The sequence below is a fragment of the Saccharomycodes ludwigii genome, chromosome VI (assembly GCF_020623625.1).
Source record: "Saccharomycodes ludwigii strain NBRC 1722 chromosome VI, whole genome shotgun sequence".
NCBI classification, from domain to species: Eukaryota; Fungi; Ascomycota; class Saccharomycetes; order Saccharomycodales; family Saccharomycodaceae; genus Saccharomycodes; species Saccharomycodes ludwigii.
The window spans coordinates 1,006,331-1,026,235 of NC_060205.1; the positions used below are offsets into that span (position 1 = coordinate 1,006,331).

At 30.6% G+C, this 19,905-nt stretch overlaps 9 protein-coding genes across 9 annotated transcripts; 7 read left to right on the plus strand and 2 right to left on the minus strand.

Moving 5' to 3' along the window:
• Positions 1 to 64: 64 nt before the first annotated feature.
• MMM1 (ERMES complex subunit MMM1) lies at positions 65 to 1,312 on the plus strand (the record flags this gene model as incomplete). Its single annotated transcript, XM_046079697.1, has 1 exon — positions 65 to 1,312. One exon carries the CDS (start codon positions 65 to 67, stop codon positions 1,310 to 1,312), a length of 1,248 nt encoding a protein of 415 aa, XP_045933330.1.
• A 63-nt stretch (positions 1,313 to 1,375) lies between these two features.
• Positions 1,376 to 4,684, minus strand: SPO75 (Spo75p; the record flags this gene model as incomplete). Its single annotated transcript, XM_046079698.1, has 3 exons — positions 1,376 to 1,616; positions 2,355 to 4,501; positions 4,628 to 4,684. Coding segments are annotated over 3 exons (2,205 nt in total). The 3' UTR covers positions 1,376 to 1,615.
• Positions 4,685 to 5,679: 995 nt separating this feature from the next.
• PCT1 (choline-phosphate cytidylyltransferase) lies at positions 5,680 to 7,062 on the plus strand (the record flags this gene model as incomplete). Its single annotated transcript, XM_046079699.1, has 1 exon — positions 5,680 to 7,062. The coding sequence occupies one exon, from the start codon at positions 5,680 to 5,682 to the stop codon at positions 7,060 to 7,062; it is 1,383 nt and encodes a 460-aa protein (XP_045933332.1).
• Positions 7,063 to 7,648: 586 nt separating this feature from the next.
• YCH1 (phosphatase YCH1) lies at positions 7,649 to 8,143 on the plus strand (the record flags this gene model as incomplete). The annotated part of the gene is made up of 1 exon (XM_046079700.1): positions 7,649 to 8,143. One exon carries the CDS (start codon positions 7,649 to 7,651, stop codon positions 8,141 to 8,143), a length of 495 nt encoding a protein of 164 aa, XP_045933333.1.
• Positions 8,144 to 8,783: 640 nt separating this feature from the next.
• Positions 8,784 to 10,520, plus strand: SCDLUD_004844 (MFS transporter; the record flags this gene model as incomplete). The annotated part of the gene is made up of 1 exon (XM_046079701.1): positions 8,784 to 10,520. The coding sequence occupies one exon, from the start codon at positions 8,784 to 8,786 to the stop codon at positions 10,518 to 10,520; it is 1,737 nt and encodes a 578-aa protein (XP_045933334.1).
• Positions 10,521 to 10,878: 358 nt separating this feature from the next.
• DYN3 (dynein light intermediate chain) lies at positions 10,879 to 11,799 on the plus strand (the record flags this gene model as incomplete). Its single annotated transcript, XM_046077007.1, has 1 exon — positions 10,879 to 11,799. The coding sequence occupies one exon, from the start codon at positions 10,879 to 10,881 to the stop codon at positions 11,797 to 11,799; it is 921 nt and encodes a 306-aa protein (XP_045933335.1).
• A 554-nt stretch (positions 11,800 to 12,353) lies between these two features.
• On the plus strand, positions 12,354 to 14,720 carry RNH70 (Rnh70p; the record flags this gene model as incomplete). Its single annotated transcript, XM_046079702.1, has 1 exon — positions 12,354 to 14,720. One exon carries the CDS (start codon positions 12,354 to 12,356, stop codon positions 14,718 to 14,720), a length of 2,367 nt encoding a protein of 788 aa, XP_045933336.1.
• A 224-nt stretch (positions 14,721 to 14,944) lies between these two features.
• On the minus strand, positions 14,945 to 16,093 carry RTT102 (Rtt102p; the record flags this gene model as incomplete). The annotated part of the gene is made up of 1 exon (XM_046079703.1): positions 14,945 to 16,093. The coding sequence occupies one exon, from the start codon at positions 16,091 to 16,093 to the stop codon at positions 14,945 to 14,947; it is 1,149 nt and encodes a 382-aa protein (XP_045933337.1).
• Positions 16,094 to 16,612: 519 nt separating this feature from the next.
• TAF1 (histone acetyltransferase) lies at positions 16,613 to 19,810 on the plus strand (the record flags this gene model as incomplete). The annotated part of the gene is made up of 1 exon (XM_046079704.1): positions 16,613 to 19,810. The coding sequence occupies one exon, from the start codon at positions 16,613 to 16,615 to the stop codon at positions 19,808 to 19,810; it is 3,198 nt and encodes a 1,065-aa protein (XP_045933338.1).
• Positions 19,811 to 19,905: the final 95 nt, after the last annotated feature.

The following is a 19,905-nucleotide window of genomic DNA, read 5'->3' on the forward strand; positions in this document are numbered from 1 at the left end:
AAAACTATGGTGGATATTATAAAAAAATATACACACATACATACATGCACACATAAAAACACTCATGTCAAAGAATGTTACTTCTCAAGATCTCGAATCTGTTATATCTCGTTACCTAGAAAACCCTAAATCATTTAACCTTCAAACAGGTTCTTCAATACTATCTTTCCATACATGGTCATTTACCCAAGGTTTCATAATAGGTCAACTTTCCGTAATAGTGGTTTTAATTTTTTTTTTAAGGTTTTTCATTTTCAGTGATGCAAGATCACCTAACCCAACTCATTCGTTGTCTATTTTTTCCAAAATTTCTCAAAACTCAAGTATCATAAAACTAGGTGGAAAAGAACGTGTAAATGATGTAACTGATGAACAAGATACCGATAGCTCCAAACAGTTAAATTCTATACTAGAAAAAACTTACTATGATGTTGACACTCATCAACCGGAATCTTTAGATTGGTTTAATGTGTTAATTGCACAAACCCTTCATCAATTTAGAGAAGAGGCTTTATCTAAGGATAACATAGTACATTCATTAAATTCTTTTATTCAAAGGAAGTATGAAGAATTGCCTGATTTCATTGATTCTATTAAAGTGACTGAGTTAGATATTGGAGACGACTTCCCTATATTTTCTAATTGTAGGATTCAATATTCACCTAGTTCTAACAAAAAAAGATTGGAAGCTAAAATAGATATAGACCTAAGTGATCGTTTGGCCATTGGTGTGGAAACTAAATTATTAATGAATTTCCCACAACCTTTTACAGCAGCTTTACCAATTGAATTGACAGTATCTATCGTTAGATTCCAAGCATGCTTAACTGTGTCTTTGACGAACGGAGAAGAGTTTGTTCCAGCTGATGTTGAAGATGATTTGGAAGATAAAAATGCAGCTTCTGACAAAAGTCATAAAAAAGATGCTAATGCTAGTGATGATCATGACAGTGTTAAAGATGATATTACTGCTAACCATAATGATGATGGTGATAATGCTGATGCTAATGATAATGATAATGCTGATGAAAATAACACTAATAATTCGTATTATTTAATGTTTTCGTTTTCGCCTGAATATAAAATGGAATTTGATATACAGTCTTTAATTGGTGCTAGATCAAAACTTGAAAATATCCCTAAAATAGCATCTGTTATAGAATATCAAATAAAGAAATGGTTTGTTGAAAGATGTGTAGAACCTAGGTTTCAATTTATCAAATTGCCAAGTTTATGGCCTCGTAGTAAGAATACTAGACAGGAAGTACCTGATTTCTCCGATACTGATGTATCTTCACTAACAAGTAAATGAATATACACACACACACATATATATATATATAGTAGATACTGTCGCATGTGTTTTGATAATTCTTTACAGCATAATAATATCTCCAGAAAGATTCAATTTGTAATGTGCTGTAGACACCTTTATATTTGAACCGTAATTACTTTTAAGCTTTTTAATTTGCTCGTTGGTAAATCCTTTGTAATCTTTTGGTAACCATATAAAGTCGTTTAATCCAGTCTGGAGAAATTCAGGAAATATTTTAGGTTTCATAATTAAATCTTGGATATCTGAACCAACTGTTGGCTCCTTTTGAGATACCTGCACTCTTGGATGATAAAAAGTGATTGAAGTATTGGACAACAAGTTATTAAAATTAGATTGTATTTGGTAGTGACAAATTCCCGTAAAGATTAAAAATAATACCATACTTATGGACAACTTGAATGAAGAGGATAACAGAAATAAACCAAGCAAACAAATTTCTAAACAATAAATGCCGCTATACATTTGAAACAAAGCCGTTGGATAAAACAAACCAAAAGATTCTGAGTGATTTCTCAAGGAGTATTGATATTTTATTGAATATCTAAATGAAATTAGAACCAACAAAAAGGCTAAAAGTGATAATGGCAATATTATTGGTGCAATAACACTGTATATAATACTAATACTTGCTAGCATAGAAAACATTGGATATATTGAACCCCATTTATATGTTGGTAAATTAGTTAACCTTTCAAATTTTTTCCTTGGGGTTATATCCACTAAAGGATAGTAAAAAATGGTTTTAAGCAACTCTTTACTTCTCAAAAGATTTGCGCTAAAGTAAGATAGGCCTCTAATAATAACAAATGAGCAAAAAAAATTGGAGCATTTAGGTAAATTATTGGCTAATAAATGGGGAATACTTACTGGACTACGAATTAACTTTTCAATCATTACAGAAATACCAGACGATATGGTGACAACTAGAAAGACATGTACAAATAGGAAGAAATAAAAACACTTTTGCGTATCAAGCTCAATTGCTGATTGAGTTTTCCCCCCCTTTAACCAGCTTAACCACCGGAAAATGTCTGGAACTATTTCTGTCAAAAACATCAAGGTTAAAACTGGAATGATATTTTCCAAAAGTTCAGTGATGAGCGGAGGAAAAGTGTTAATTATTGATAAAAACGGAACCAATTTAGTCAAATAGGGAATCTGGGAGGTCAATCCAACAAAGGCCACTGGAACAACCCAACCTATAATAACCGCAAAAGTACACAAATTGCCAATTAAATTTCTGATAAATAATAAAGTGGAGCTTGAACAAGTTAAATTATCCCATATTATATCTTTCAGATTTGTACCCACAATTTTATTATTTAAAAGGTTTATATGGTCTGACAATAAAAGCTGATGATATATATCGGCCATATATATGCTTTTGAACTTAATAAATGCCTTTTTGTGAAATGATTTGAAATCGTAGTTGTAGTTGGCCACCAAAGGGACCTTGCATTTATTTTTACCTTTATTTGGCTTTGCTGGTTGTGACTTATCTAGAATAATCTCTTTAAAGTTTCCCCATTTTTGTAAATTTTCTATGTAGCTGTAAACACAGTTGTCTAACAGAGTGTTTTTGTTTTTACTATATGTTTTGTACCTGTAATTTACTATTGGTTTGTATAATGTTATTTGTAGGGGGGTTTTGAGGAACTTTAATTTAAATGTAATTTTTTTGAATTCAACTTCTACCAAATTGTTCATTTTAAAAAAGTTCATAAAAGTATGGATTTTTGCATTTTTAATAAAACGTAGATGTTCATATGAGACCGTATTTTCTAAAAGCAGATTGTTCTTATATTGAGATATCAAATAATTTGAAGTACTATTACCATTATCATTATTATAGGAGCTGCTATTGCCGGATAAAGAAGAAAGTAATAATGGCTTTAAATCTTCATTGAAATTTAATAGAAAATAATTATTCAACAACAATTCCATTTCAATTTTTTCAATTTTATTTAATATTTTTATATGTCTTTTTTTAAACTTGAAAAAACGCTCATAGTTTTTAGGAATAAACCATATATCAGTCACAGAACAGGGACAAAACTTTTCAAAAAAATATATCAAAAGTTCCATATTTTTAAGCATGCTACTTGGAACATTGTCCACAAATAGAGTAGCTCTTGAATCCCACAACTCTTTGAAAAAATTTACATTTTTATTTTCCTCCAACATTTTTGAAAAATTTGCTTTGCTTTTACAATAAAAATTTAGTTCATGGATGAGAAAGAAATGGAAAAGTAAAACAGTGAATACTGCTAATAAGAAATGGTATATTAATCTATTTGAATAAATTGGGGCGATATTAGACATTGATATTTTATCTAACCCGTTATAATTTATAATGAACTCCTCATGAATATGTGTGTTATTCAATAAATTTTTAGTAATAAAAGTTTTATTGGAAATACCCAATTGTTCATTTAATAATTTTGTCACGGTTTTCTTTTTGTTGAAACCTGAATTATAGTGAATTGGAATGAGTATGGGAACAATAACTATGGTGAGTATAAAGCAGAAAAAACTTAGCATTGTAATAAATCTTATAAATAGATAAGCATCTAAACCTAAAAGAAAATAGTCCTGATGATTCACATCAAATATGGATTTTTTTAACCAATTGAATAAGCCGTGATTAACATCCTCACTAATAATCATATTATAAATATTATTATCGGAAACCTGTTCATTTTTCTTCTTCTTCTTCGTACTATTAGCTGAAAAATTGCTACTATTGTTTATAGTATTAGGAGTAGTACTGCTGGTGGTAGTAGTAGTGGTGGTGGTGGTTGTTTCGATTGTAGACGATTTATTATTTCTTTTCTCTCTTTTTTTTTTATTCAACGTTTCTTTTAATTTTTTTAAAAAAAGATTTGGTTGATATAGTGTTTTAAATTTTGTTCTTAAAAAACTAAATAAAATTATTTGAGAGCCTGAAAAAAGAAAAGATAAAAATATAGTACCTATAAACTGTTTAAAAGTGATTCCAAAATGCCTGTGAGCGGATCCAGACCTGGTTGTATTTAAAAAAAGTAATAAATGGTTATGTTTATTGAAAAAATTATTTTCATTAATGTTAATTTCATTGGTATTAGGAGCCGTTCCAATAAAAGGTTGCTGGTTCTCATAGAGGTCAAAACTTGAACCAAATCGTTGCTGTACTTGGTTAATAAAAATATTGAAATTCAGTGAGTTTGAGGTCTCATTAAAGTTTTTTTTTGGGTTATTAAAATCTAGTATAATTAATGATTTATTTTGGTTTATTTCAATATAATTCTGCACAAACTCTTTGAAGATCTGATTCAAATATTTAAAATATGTCCCATTAGTTTCAGACATTTTGTAGTTGGTGCGAATTTTCTTTTTTTTAATTTAGCTTTAACTTTAGATTTAGATTTAGATTTGGTTTTAAAGGCAATGGCTATTAGTTATTTCGGCTACTAAATAGATAATAATAATACTATATTTTTTTTTGTGTCACTGTCATTTTAGTGGTTTAAAATAAAAAAAAAAAAAAAAAAAAAAAAAAAAATCGTAGTAGTTATGACGTGATGAGTAATTATAAGTTAATCATGTGATTAGAAATAACATAGTTCGTACAAGTATAAGTCATAAATGCTATAAAAATTATCAATATAATATTTCATTTACATAACACATGTTACTCTTTTCCCCCCCCATCATTCTTTTCTTTTTGTTATTAACATTCCATGGCTATTGAATTGTTATAAAGTTGTTAAGGCACTTCTTCAATACTACCAAATTGCACTTTATACGGCACTCAGTAAATACATTCTCAACAGTTTTCTCGCATTTCATTTCCGTATCAAATGATATTAAAATATTACTACCATAAAACAATTTTTTTAAAGGGAAAAAAAACAAAAAAAAAAAACGAAAAAAAAAAAACAAAAAAAATTTTTTTCTTCCTTTTGTTTTTCTTTATCATGAACACAAATTCAAAAATCTTTCCTTTTTCCTTTTTTTTTTTGTTTTTCTTTTCTCCTTTCCTTTTTTTCTTTTTTAATTTTTTAACGAGCTTTAAAAACGAATGACTGCTCCCCTCCCCACTAATAATCATTACCATATCTTCTAGAATACCTTAATATACTTTTCTTTTTTTCAAAGCTTTTCTTACAAGTCGAATAGATGAATGTACAAGTTAAGAGCAGAATTACTTTTTCTTATTAATGTGTTTTTTTTTTTTCTATGATTGCTTAGCGTAATACTTCAAGTTAAATGTCTATATACAATTCCTTGTTTCATATTTGTCATCTTTTGATTATTATAAGACAAAGCAGACCAACCGTAATAACCTAGTACGAAAAATAAATATGGCTACAAACTCTTTTACAAACTTGTTCAAGCTGGGAAGAAGAAAAAGGAGACATGATGATGCATCTTCAGATGAAGATCCATGTAGTGGTGATGGTCACAACAGTAGCATTAGCACTTTTGGACAAAAAAAGCATCAAATTAATGATGAAGAAATGGATGATGGATCGAAAATTGTCACCAAACGTCGCCATTTAACTACTCCCGTTAAAAAAGAAATAGATTTGGCAGAGCAAGAACGCAAATACGATGCAGCTATTCCCGACAAATACAAAAAATATAGGCCAACTGGGTTCCCATTTAACTTACCACCAACGGGCAGACCGATTAGGATTTATGCTGATGGTGTGTTTGATTTATTTCATTTGGGCCACATGAAACAACTAGAGCAATGTAAAAAGGCATTCCCCAATGCTATCCTAGTCTGTGGTATTCCAAGTGATAAAGTGACACACAAATTGAAAGGTTTAACAGTTTTAACAGATGAACAACGTTGCGAAACCTTAAAACATTGTAGATGGGTTGACGAAGTTATTCCTAATGCACCATGGTGTGTTACTCCCAAATTTTTGGCTGATCACAAGATTGATTATGTTGCGCATGATGACATCCCATATGTTAGTGCCGACAGTGATGATATCTATAAGCCTATTAAACAGTTGGGTAAATTTTTAGTGACCCAGAGAACTGATGGTATTAGTACTAGTGATATTATTACCACAATCATTAGAGATTATGACAAGTATTTGATGAGAAATTTTGCACGTGGGGCCACGAGACAGGAATTGAACGTGTCTTGGTTTAAAAAGAATGAATTAGATTTTAAAAAGCACATTAACGATTTTAGAACCTATTTTAAAGAACACAGTGGTTTGAACCATGCCTCCAAGGATTTGTATTTTGAAGTTCGTGAAATGTTATTGAAAAAGGCAATTGGTAAGAAATTATATCAAAAATTAGTACAAAGACGTCTTGGTAAAAATAAGAAGAATTGTATTACAAATACTAAGTCTGATGAACCCGCTTTCCCTGATAATGGTGGTGCAGATATTTTAAGGAAGAAATTATTGGGGAACTTGGGCACAAATACTATTGATTCTGACTTTACTACTGATGATGAAAGGGAGTACTCTCCAGCCACAGAATTTGCTCGTTCGTATACCGGTGAAAAAGATTCACCTCTTATAAACAAAGCTGTAAATAGTAAGAAGGGTAAGACACAAGAATATACTAAAAATGAAGGAGAAGAGGGTAAAAATGATGATGATGGTGATGATGAAGAAGAAGAGGAGGAGGAGGAAGAGGAAGAGGAAGAAGAGGAAGAGGAAGAAGACGGCGATGATGATGAGGAATGTGGCAATGTAAAAGAAACCCGCAAATAAGGAGATACTGTCAATGGTAAATAGCAACATGATTATAAAGGTGTTATTATTGGAAAAAGATAATGTGAAAATTAGTAATAATATCAATAACATTATTTTTAATAAAAATTCTTTGAATGAGAAATAGACTCGAATAATTTGTTTTTATTGATGATTGGGATATGTGTAAATATATATATGTATAAGCTTTTTTTTTTTTTTTTTTTTTTTTTTTTCTTCTTTTTTTAGTTATTTTTTTAATTCAATATGATATAACCTTAAACTTTTTATTTCATTTCGATTTGTATTTATATGCTTGAACTAAAGTTATTTTTGTACTCTGAGGATGATACTAGCCGAAAAAAAATCCTTGTTTATGGTTTACTTATAAATTAGATTTGATATTTCCAGTTAATATTTTACAAGACCTGTATAAAATGGTTGTTCGACTTGTAAAAAGCTTATAACAATCTTTAAATTCAAAGGGGAGGGGGGGAATTTTATTATTATTATTATTATTATTTATTTTTCCTTTTTTTAAAAAAAAAATATTTCAATAAACTTGTTTAAAAAAAGAAAAAAAAAAAAAATTAACAAAACAAAAAAAATGTCTCGTTCAGTATCTTCAATTAAATACATTAATGCATCTGACCTACTTTTGTGGATAAAACAAGGAAGTACTGTACCAATACAAGAACCATTTCAAGTTATTGATGTTAGAGGGTCCGATCACATCGGTGGTCATATCATAAATTCGTGGAACTATCCATACAAAAAATTAAAAGAGTATGAATACGATAATAATTCTGTGTATTTAAAACAATTAAAGACCAATTTGCTAAAAAAATTAAAAGAATTCAAAGAGAAAGAACAGAATCTAGGAGATAACGTCAATGACATTAAAATCAATTGCGTTTTCCATTGTGCATTGAGCCAGCAACGGGGTCCTTCTTCTGCAATGATGTTTTTAAGATCTTTGGGTGATGCTGATCTAGATAAATTTCGAATTTTGATTTTAAGGGGTGGCTTCAACAATTGGCAGAGTGTATATGGGTTGGATTCGAATTTAACTCAAGATTATGAACCGAGTTTATGGAAATAAGATGGAACTATCCTAATTGTAATTACAAATTACTCATGACAATTATTGGCCCAATTCGGTAATTAATTTCTCGTCCTATTTTGGACTTTATATAATAATAATAATAATAATAATAATATAATGGTAAAAAAAGAAAAAGATTTTAAACTACAAATTGATCATTAGAAGTCTTTTTTTCTTTAATGAATTTCTTACTTCTTCTTGGTTTCAATCTATGCTTGATTAGTAATCATTTTTATAAGAGACAGTTGTAATATGTAGTTACAATCGTTTCATATTACAACAAGTGTATACGATTTGCCAAGAATAACAATTTTTATCAACCAATGATTATATTTACCAGCAGTTTCTTACATTAATCACAATAAATTTGTTTTTCGTTATACATAGCAAGTACCCCCCCTGCGAGAACAGGGAAAGTTATAAGCGGAGATTAGAAAATTAAAAAAAAAAAAAAAAAATGTTATACAATTTTTGTATAAGATGAATAAATATACAATAACTAAAAACAAATATATATAAACATACTACAATAAAGACAGATATTACTTGTTTTCTAATCATTTTATTTTCCAATTAATCATAATGTTAGTAGCAAGCTTATAGATATATTAATAATAATATTCAAAAAAAAAATGAGATGACTGCCACGGAAATTCGACAAAAACATGAACACGCGTCCACTTATTTGAATACCGATTCAGACATCGAGATCAGAACTACTAATACCTCTACAACCCATCAAACTACAGACACTTTACCAATTGATCAATACATCAACAACAAAGAAAACAAAAGCATTCCTGCATTGCCCACAATAACAAATAACACCGCAAGGACAGTGGAAACATACTCAAACATAGATGATAACAATCCCGAACATGTTTATTCCATGTATCCAGATGAACAAAATTTACGGAAAGAAGTTACTAGAGCAAGTGAGGTGGCCAGCAGTTTGAATTTGCCAGAGAACTTCGAAATTTTTTTAGAAGATAACGATCCTGAGAATTTGGCAAACAATTTTTCATTGACCAGAAAATATTACATCACCATTTTGGTATCAGCAACCTCAATGATAATCACAATTTTGTCATCGTGTTGGACTTTTGTTTCGCCCAAAGTGATGGAAAAATTTCACCTAGGCCATGAAGTTGGTGTTTTAGGGATTTCACTTTTCATATTTGGACTAGGTGTTGGTCCATTATTTCTAAGCCCATTGAGCGAGTTATATGGCAGAAAACCTACTTTTATACTAAGTTTGTTTATGCTCATTTGTTGGGAAATTCTAACTGCTTGGTCCAAAACCTATGCTGGGATAATGTTGGGTAGATTTTTGTCTGGCTTTTTTGGTTCTGCGTTTTTAAGTGTTGCAGGTGGTGTATTAACCGACATTTTAAGTAGGAGTGAAATAACTATCCCAATGATGATTTATTCATTATCTCCATTTTTAGGTCCAGCAATTGGTCCTATATTAGGCGCTGCATTTTACCATGATGATTATGAATGGACATTTGTTGTTCTACTAATTGCTACTGGCGTATCTTTTGTATTACTTATTGTTACACTGCCAGAAACTTACAAACCACTTTTATTGATTAAAAAGGCTAAAAGAATTCGAACTGAAACTGGTGATGAAAGATATTATGCTCCATTGGAAATTTCCAGAAAAGAAACTAGTATCTTGTCGGCTGTTCTGTTGAGTGTTAAGAGACCATTTGGATTGTTATTATTTGACCCGATGATGGGTGTTTTATGCTTTTATACTGGATTAGAACTAGCAATCGTTTATTTATTTTTTGTTGCATTCCCATATATTTATAAAAAATTATATAGGATGACACCTGCAGAAATTGGTTGTACTTATTTAGGTTTAGCTGTTGGTATGATTATTATAGCTCCAACAACATTTATATTACAAAAAAGGTATTTACAAAGAGTCAAAGACAATGATGGGAAAAGCGTGCCTGAATTTAGATTTGAACCATTGTTTTATGGTGCATTTTTGTCTCCGATGGGGCTAATGATCTTTGCATGGACTTGTTATTCGCATGTTCATTGGATTGGATCTATTATCGGTGCAGGTGTTTTTGGATCTGGAGTTTTTTATATTTTTAATGGAGTTTTTGGATATACAGTCGATGCTTATAGGTTGTATGCTGCTACTGGTATGGCTTGTAATTCATTTGTTAGAAGCTTTATGAGCGGTGTCTTCCCACTTTTCGGTTTACAAATGTACGAAAGGATGGGTATTAATTGGGCTGGATTTTTTTTAAGTTGTTTAAATATTCTGATGATTCCAGTTCCCTTTTTATTTAATAAATATGGTGCGTATTTAAGATCCAAAAGCCCTTACAGTTGGGATGATGAAGACACTTAATGAAAAACTCACGTGATTTGATATAAACATTTTGGATTACGTAAACTTTTTGAGCTGTTATTTTCCAATAAATGCCTTTTCTAAAAATATGTTGAAATTAAAAATTTTTATCTATGATTTATTCAATTGATAAAGAAAGAAGAAAAAGAAAGAAGAAAAAGAAAGAAGAGAAAAAAAAAAATTAAAATAGAATAACAAATAAAATTAAATAAACTCACAACCTATTTATTTATTTATTTATTTATTTTTTTTTGTTAACTTTTTTTATGTACTTAAACTTATCACCAATGGTCATAGGATAAAACATAAAATTCAGATTAACGTGTTTATGAAATTAAAATAATACATTTATTAATAAATGAGTAAAATTAACTTTTATAAAGATATTTTTTTGTTTGGTAATAATACCTCTAACATTAATAACAACCAACAAGATACTCACACTAAACAAAAAGGCCTAGAGACTCACCATACGTGGCTAATATCCGCACATCAGATCGAAACTATAGCATGGTTTTTGAATTTACTGGCCAAAAGCGAGAAATTAGAAACTTTTAAAGGCCAAAGAATTGGATATTATCAAATACGCCTAAAGGACGATTTAAAAATTGATGTTTTTATAACTAGGTTTCCTTTAGCTTCTGTTGAAGAGAAATTTTTATCCTTCCCGCAGAAATTAGGCACTAAATTTAATAGAACTATTCTTATGTTAGACTGGGAACACGATAATAAGTTTAAATGGGGAAGTGATATGATTAAAGAAAACAAAATAAAATATGCTACTATTCTTATGTGCAATGTGTCCCATGCAAAATATTTAGAAAGGAATAAAGTTGAATGGAATACTCAAAAAATGGATTTTATTAATCAGTTTATAAGGTTGGTTGCATTAAAAAATCAGGTTTCACTGGTTTATTCACTGTCTTTGAACAATTTGGATTCTTTATTGGAACTACTGTTGGAAAAAGATTCGCATAATCATAATGATCCAACTGTGGAAAACTTTATTGATTTAGACAGGTTATGTATACTCAAGGGCCAAGATTCTATAAGTAAAATCCAAATGATGGATGAAACATTTCCGGTAAATGATTCTTTAACTGATATAGTGGAAAATAGATATGAACAAATAATTCCAAATGAGAATGGAGAATTGCTAAAACCCGGGGATATTTCATATGTTTCAGAAGTTAGGAATAAGAATATTGATGAAAATGACGATTGTAGAAGTGTCGAAGATTTATTAGCATTTTTGTATAAAGAGCAAAAACAAAAATAATACTTTCTTTTTTGAGTACCAATTTTTATTATCATATTTTTGTAGTTTGTATGAGTTATTTTTGGCCTGGTAAGAAAATAAAAAATAAAAAAAAAAAAAAAAAAAAAAAAAACGTACAAGAAAAAAGAAAAGCGGTTTCAGGGAATGCGGACATTCGGAAAAAACAACAAAAGAATTTTTTTGTGCGTTTTTTTTTTATTTTTTTATTTTTATTTTTTTATTTTTAACTCGTGTTTTTTTTTCCACTCAGCATTTTAAATAACTTGACTAATTTTTTTTTTTAGAGTTACTTGTTCTTAACTGCTTTTATTAGCAAGCATTTGTATAATATGATCCCCATTTCATTTCAGATATTGAACCTTGACCGACATACAGTGATATAAAGTGTATTATTTTCATTTACACATCTATAATTAAAATCAAAGTTTATGTTTATAAAATATATAAAAAAAGGAAGGAAAAAAAAAAAAAAAAAGAAAAAGAAAAAAAAAGAAATTGAGTGCGGCCCATACACTTTTTAAAACTAAAATTTATTAAAAAAGTTAACTGGATTAATGACTAAAAAATTGTATAACAAGAAAAATAATCGTACTCATACCAACAATAATAACAATACTAATAATTCCATACCTAATAGTGCACTAAAAAGGAATAAAAGCTTACAAAAAGATAGACAAGAAACTATGAAGAATAGAGCGAATACTATACTCAACAAGGGAACAATAAAGGAAATAGATGATGAAAAAGAAGAGATAAAGGATGATGGTACCAATAAAAACTCTTCTTGTAATGATGGGCTTTCAAATATTGTACAGGTAAATAAAAAAAATACTAATAACGCGAATTCAGAGTTTAAAATAATATCGCAAAACGATGCTATATCGGATAATGACAATATGCACAATTTAAAACTGATTTCTTCTTATAATGATACTGATATGGCGAGAAGAGAGTCAACGCCTTCTACTGCCTCAAGTAGTAGTGATTCCTTTATTGCAGCACCCCCTAACCGATTTGCTAATGCTATGTTCAATATATCATTTAACCACAAAGATAATGTGTGCGACAATGAAAATGGCAATAAAAACGACAATGTTAATGGTATTATTAATGGAAATCTGAAACACAGTACCTCTGCTAAACGGAGAAGGAGGTCAAGTGCCGTGCCCTCTTCCAAGACTGATTTACAAATGCCCACTTTAAAACACGAAGACAGCAATGGTTCTTTACAATCAGATATTCCAAAGAAAAAGAAAAAATTACTAAAACCACCGGCTATCACATTGAAAGAGCGTGCTTTAACGAAGAAGTTATCTGTCAAAGATTTGAGGGATCTGATACTATATGTATTGCAAAAGAAAAATGTAAATTGTCCGACTTGGTTGCAAGTGGAAAATAAAAACCAAATAACTAAGGTGATAACACTTTTTGTTCCTGGTTTACAACCATCAGATTACCTTAATAGCGAGGAAGAAGGAAAGGAGGAATATATAGGGTTTCCCGAACTATTAACAACTACTAAAGGCCGCAAATCGATACGTCCCCGTTTTATAGAGTCGGGAATATTTTCCAACTGTTCCACAGTATATGTTCAAGCACCTGGTTCGAAAAAATCACTGTTTTCATCTTACAATGCATTTATTAATGTTGGATTATCCAAAGCTGAAAAACAAAAAATTATAAATGAATTAGGTCTTCGCAAAATCACAATTAATGATTTGTTAATGCATATTAGTGATTTAATCGAAGCCAATTATCCTATTCATCCAGACACTCCGGGTTTGTCTTCTGAGTCTAAGCTTTTAGTTTTGCAGGAAAACTCCTGCAAGAAAGACTGGATAAATACGGTTCATTTTGATCACCCTGCCCCCCACATATTTGCATTGGATTGTGAAATGTGCTTGACAAAGCATGGCCATGAACTAACTAGGGTCAGCATTGTGGATTTTAATGGAAGGGAAGTATACGACCAGTTAGTTAAACCCGAAAACGAGATTATTGATTATTTAACTAAGTATAGTGGTATTACAAGGGAGATTTTGGAAAATATCACTTATACATTAGAACAAGTTCAACAGGATATTCTGAAGATACTAAGCGCTGATGATATATTGATTGGTCATTCACTTCAATCAGATTTAAAAGTTTTAAAAATGAGACATCCGAAAATTGTGGATACTTCCAAAATTTTTGATCATAAAGCTGGTCCACCATTTAGACCTTCGTTAAAATATCTGGCATTCACTTATTTAAATAAAGTGATCCAAAATGATGATTTAAATGGTCACGATTCGTTTATTGATGCAAAAATATGTATGGAATTAACAAAGGCCAAGATTGTTAATGGCTTAGCTTATGGGTTGAACGTTAATACCGAAAGCATTTTCAGGATACTTTGCAAATCAGACGGTATAAGATCAATCACTTTAAACGATTATGCTTCCAAATTGCATTTTCTGACACAGCGGGAAAGTAAGGACAATTGTCAAAGTTTTAAATGCACCAAAGATGAAGAAATAATAGAACATGTTAAAAAATATATGAATGATGCTGATTTCTTTGTTGGAAGAATGAGAAATTTAGAATTTGCTAGAAACTATTCCCCACAAAGGGGGGATAATATTAAAGTTTCATCCGATGCGATTGATGACCTTGGAAATAAAAACTTTGATAAAAATGAAATGCAAAAATTGAAAGAAAATATAACAAATTTGTACAATTCTGTACCCAATTCAACTTTAATAGTTTTATTTTCTGGTTCCGGCGATGTTAGAAAATACATGGAACTAAATCAAAAAATGAATAAAATTAAAAATAAAGAAGAAAGGGAGAAGTTCCAAAAAGAACATAGCAGAGAGTTGGAAACTTACGTACAATGCGCTAGAGAAGCTGTTTGTACATTAATACTTAAAAGAGCTTAAACGCATAAGAGAAGGAAAAAAAAAAAAAAAAAAAAAATTGCTTATAAAATATTAAAGTATTAGCTAATATTAATTGCTTCTATTTTACCCATTGATGTATTTTCATATTTTACTATCCTTTAAAGTAATATAATAGTATCTTTATATGTATTATTTGAACATTATATAAATTTAAATTACACTTTTTAAAAAAAAAAAAAAAAATGATAGCATATATGCAGAGGTTATTTCATTTCAACGTCTCCTTCTGAATCTTTAATTGTATTATTTTCAGAGATGCTTTCGGGGTTGTCTTCTATTTGTTTTTCAGAAGCATTAACAGACAAATGTTCAATATTTTCTACATTTTCTTGTATATTTTTTGTTTGAGAATCCTCCTTTATACCATCTTTAAATGAATCTATAGTAGGTGCAGATTTATTTTCTTTTTCCGAAGGATGTTCCTTTTCTTCCTGTTCATTTTGTTCCGGGTCCTTTTCTTTATCCTTTTGTTCCTGTTCATTTTCTTCTTTATCCTTTTGTTCCTGTTCATTTTGTTCCTGATCCTTTTGTTCCTGATCCTTTTCTTCTTTATTCTTTTGTTCCTGTTCATTTTCTTCTTTATTCTTTTGTTCCTGTTCATTTTCTTCTTTATCCTTTTCTTCTTTATCCTTTTGTTCCTGATCATCTTCTGTATTCGTTTTGGAAATACCCGTTTCTTCCTTATTATCTTCAATTGGTTGTGCGGTGCCAATATTTCCAGAATTAACATCGACCTTAGCGGTAGCAATGTCATTATTCGTTTCAGAATTCGATACCTCCTTACTAATATTAACATCTTTAGTAGACTCTATAAGATTTTCTTTATTCCCAGTATCATCTTTAATAATAATTTTTTCATTACCAACTCCAGATGCTGCTGCCACTTCTACTGGAGCTTTGTTAGCTGTATTATTAATGTCATCATCTTTAGAAGTTTCTTTAATGGCATCTGTAGTTGAAGACAAACCGGGAATAGATTCTCCGCCAGTACCAACAGCGCCTCTTATATCATCCATAGTTAATCCATCGCTTCTTTTATTGCCCATGTTGTTCTTACGGTCAAATAAATTTAAATCAAAAATAGTTTTATATGGTTCATCTAAGTCCATAAGTTCATTTTCGGAATCCGAAGTTTCTAAGGGAACGTTGATATTTTCAAACCATGTTTTATATTTAAAAACAACTTTTTCATTGGTATTATTATTATTATTATTATTATTATTAGTAGTGGTAGTAATCTTTTGATTGGTTGGTGAATACCAATCGTATACCCAATATTTGTAGTTCCTAGTTTTCGTCCCGTTAAACTTTTTAAAAATAGGATCTTGGAAGTAATAGTTATCAATTGACATTATAAGTACGGTATCTTTTTCTTTTTCTTTTTTATTGTGAATAACAGAAAGTATGTGAAATGTTAATCACCTTGAAAACTTTTAATTTTAGGAATTCATTGAAATTAAAATATAAAAAATAAGGAAATATATATAATTTTAGTCCGGGTACTGAAAAGAACAAACAAATATAATAATAAGAAATATCCAAGGCAATCCCCCCCCCTCAGCCTGAATCTTTTTATTCATTTTATTCTTCTAATAATAAATTCATAATGATCAAATAATGCCAATCATTTTTAACAATCAATCATATCATGAATCATTGGCTTATAATATTTATTAATATTATAATACAAAATTTATCGATTATTTAACCTTTGTGGGGAGTATTCACATGTTCACTTGTTTATAAAATATTCTTTCTTTCTTTTTTTTCTTTTTTTCCTAGAAAAAAATTATTTTACTATTGGTAAGAAAAATATTATTAAACACACAACAGCAAAGAAGGACAAATAGAATTGTAAATATTAATAAAACATGATAGAAAATACCAACACCGAAAATAAAGATTTAACTAATGAAGATGCTGCTTATAGTGCTATTCTTGGTGGTGAGTTTGGTGCATTAGAAATCAATACATATATTGGAAGTAAAACAAGTGAAGGTATTTATGGAGGCGACAATAATGAAAATGATGACGAAGAAGAAGGTGAAATTGCACATTTGCCTGATGCAATAGATTTCGAGGATGAAGATGAACTAGCTAGCGAAAGTGAACAACAACAAAATAATGAGCAAACTGAAGAAGATGCACAAACAACAGTATCAATGGCGGAGCAAGAAAGACATGAGTTAAGAAATGGGAATACTGATTATATCCAACTTGAAATTGATACTGGTACTAGTAATAACAATAATTTATTTGAAATGAATGAAGAAATTTTTACACTACATGAAGTAGCACACACCTCTGATGTTGAAAGAGAAGAAGCAGTAACATCAACGAAACTTATAACGAATAAAGGAATGGAATCACCTACAATGCTAACTTCTACCAAACAAAACGAATTTCAGAAACTTGCGGATGAGGAAAAACAATTATTAAAAGCTTATTTCCCCACTTTTAAAAAGGGGAAATTGCTAAAATTGACCAAATTGTTGCCACCAAAACCACAGGAATATAATTGGCATAACCCAACAAGACCGCTTAAACCACTACTTCCCACAACTTTTAACTTTGATTTTTGTGCGGACACCAAGGATTTTTTTAATAGCGGTAGTACATTTAGTGGTGTAAAAAATACGAATATAGTTACAGTTAATTTAAACGAATTATTTCTTATTGGAAATAATGGTACTGGTCAGATGAATGCTAAAGATGAAGAAAGTGGAAAGAATTTAGACACAAATAGAGGATTAGAAGAGGAAGAGTCAGATGCTGTTAAGGAAGATGGGGAGCTTAAAAAGAGTCCGCTTGCAAGCCAATTATTGAGCAAAGTAAACGCTTTAGAACTGGAGTGTGCTACTGATAACTGGGATACAGAGTTAATAATTAGTGGTGAAAACGCTAGGGGACGAGGTGAATATGAAAGCATCAAAAGCGATGTAGAAATAATAGAAGAAGACTGGAATTGGAATGAGGAACAATTAATTAATGGTGATTTGGGGAAAGTTGAGAAGCCTGTTTTAGATATAAATGATGAAAGATTATTAATCAAACCAAAACGAGCTACCGCCGATGACAATGAGGAAAGCGATGAAGAGATAAAGAGGCAAAAGAAGCGTAAAGCCTTTAACTATTTGCTGAACAGAGCCCCTGAAACATTGTTAACCAAATTTAACTTGTCCAATGATAAAAGTTATGATATTTTGAAACAGAATTATCAAGCTAAAATTCGGTCGAACTTATCCAACTTGAATATAGAGCACTCATTACCTGCGTTAAAACTACAATCTCCATTTTATAAAGTTTTGATGACAAAGGAACAGCTAAGATTTTTCCATAAATATCAATTTGGGGCCAAGATCCGTCCTGGGACTACCATATTGTTTAGTAAATTGAAAACGCGGAAAAGGAAAAGGGATAGAGGGAAAGATGTGCGTGAGAGTTTTCAACGCTCTAGCGATTTAACAATTGGTGATACAGCGCCCGTTTTCCTTTTAGAATATTCTGAACAGTCGCCTGTTGGGTTATCCAAGTTTGGTATGGGATCGAAACTAATTAATTATTATAGAAAAATGAGTGAAAATGATACCTCTAGACCCAAGTTACCTGTTGGTGAGACTCATGTGTTAGGAGTTCAGGATAAATCACCCTTTTGGAACTTTGGTTTTGTAGAACCTGGTAATATTGTGCCTACCTTGTATAACAATATGATTAGGGCGCCGGTTTTCAAACATGATGCGCTAGCGACAGATTTTCTTTTAGTTAAGAGTACTGGTTCAGGAAATGGGACCAGATTCTACTTGCGTTTGATAAACAATCTGTTCACTGTGGGACAAACTTATCCGTGTTTAGAAATACCGGGTCCAAATTCAAGAAAAGTTACTGCTATGGGGAAGAATAGACTAAGAATGGTGGTTTACAGGTTGTTGAACAAATCGCCGCGTCATAGATTATTAGTTCGACAGGTTTCTAAGCATTTTCCCGAGCAAAGTGAAATGCAGAACAGACAAAGATTAAAGGAGTTTATGAAATATCAACGGGATGGTGAAGATCATGGGTTTTGGAAATTAAAAGAGGGAGAGACATTGCCAGACGTTGAAAACATTCGAAAGATGATTACACCTGAAGACTGTTCATTGATTGAAAATATGATGCAAGGACAACAGTTTTTGGATGACGATATTTTTGTTAATTTGGATGAACAACAACTTAAACTTGAAGAATCATTATCACCTTGGAATGTTACGAAGAACTTTTTAAATGCCACACAAATGAGGGCGATGCTTGCCATACATGGTGAGGGAGATCCAACGGGATGTGGAGAAGGGTTTTCGCTTTTGAAAACGTCGATGAAAGGTGGGTTTAGCAGAAACGACTCTGGTGGTACCACGAATAATCATCACACTTATAATGTTGCTCAACAACAAAAGAATTATGAAGAGGAGATTGCGAAAACTTGGTATATTCAAGCCAGAGCATTGAGTGTGAATAATCCTTACGAGGAGATAAACAATCCTTATTCATCGAATGAAAGTAATAGAAAGGTGGTTAAGCGTCGAAAAGATGGGAAAGTATTGAAAATAGTACGAAAGAAAAGGGATGAAAACAAGATTATTCAAAGAGAAACTCTTTTTGTTAGAGATCCAAGGGTAATCAATGGATATTTGCAAGCTTATAAGAGGAAGAATGAGATTAAAGAGGCTAATTTGAATTTAGATATTTTGATGAGTGATGATATTAGTAAAGTTGTTAGTGGTAAAACAGAGGAGGAAATTACTTTAAAACAGAAAAAATTATTGGAAGAACAATTGATGAAATTGCAGAAATCACAGGAAAGGAGAAATCAAAGAAAATTAGCCAAAGAATTAACTGCTACTGCTGACGGTACTATGGATAGTTCCATTAGTGCTACGGCTAGCATTTTCAATAATGAAGAAAATAAAAATGAAACTGTATTGACTGTCAATGGGAAGCCATTAAAGAATACCAATAGAAAATGTGCAAACTGTGGTGCAATTGGCCATATCAAGACAAATAGATCTTGTCCAATGTATAGTCAAATGCAATAGAATATTTATTAAAAGAAAGAGGGAAAACAGTGATAATGATAAAAAAAATAAGAATTTTTTTTTTTTTTTATTTTTATTTATTGTATTATTTTTCT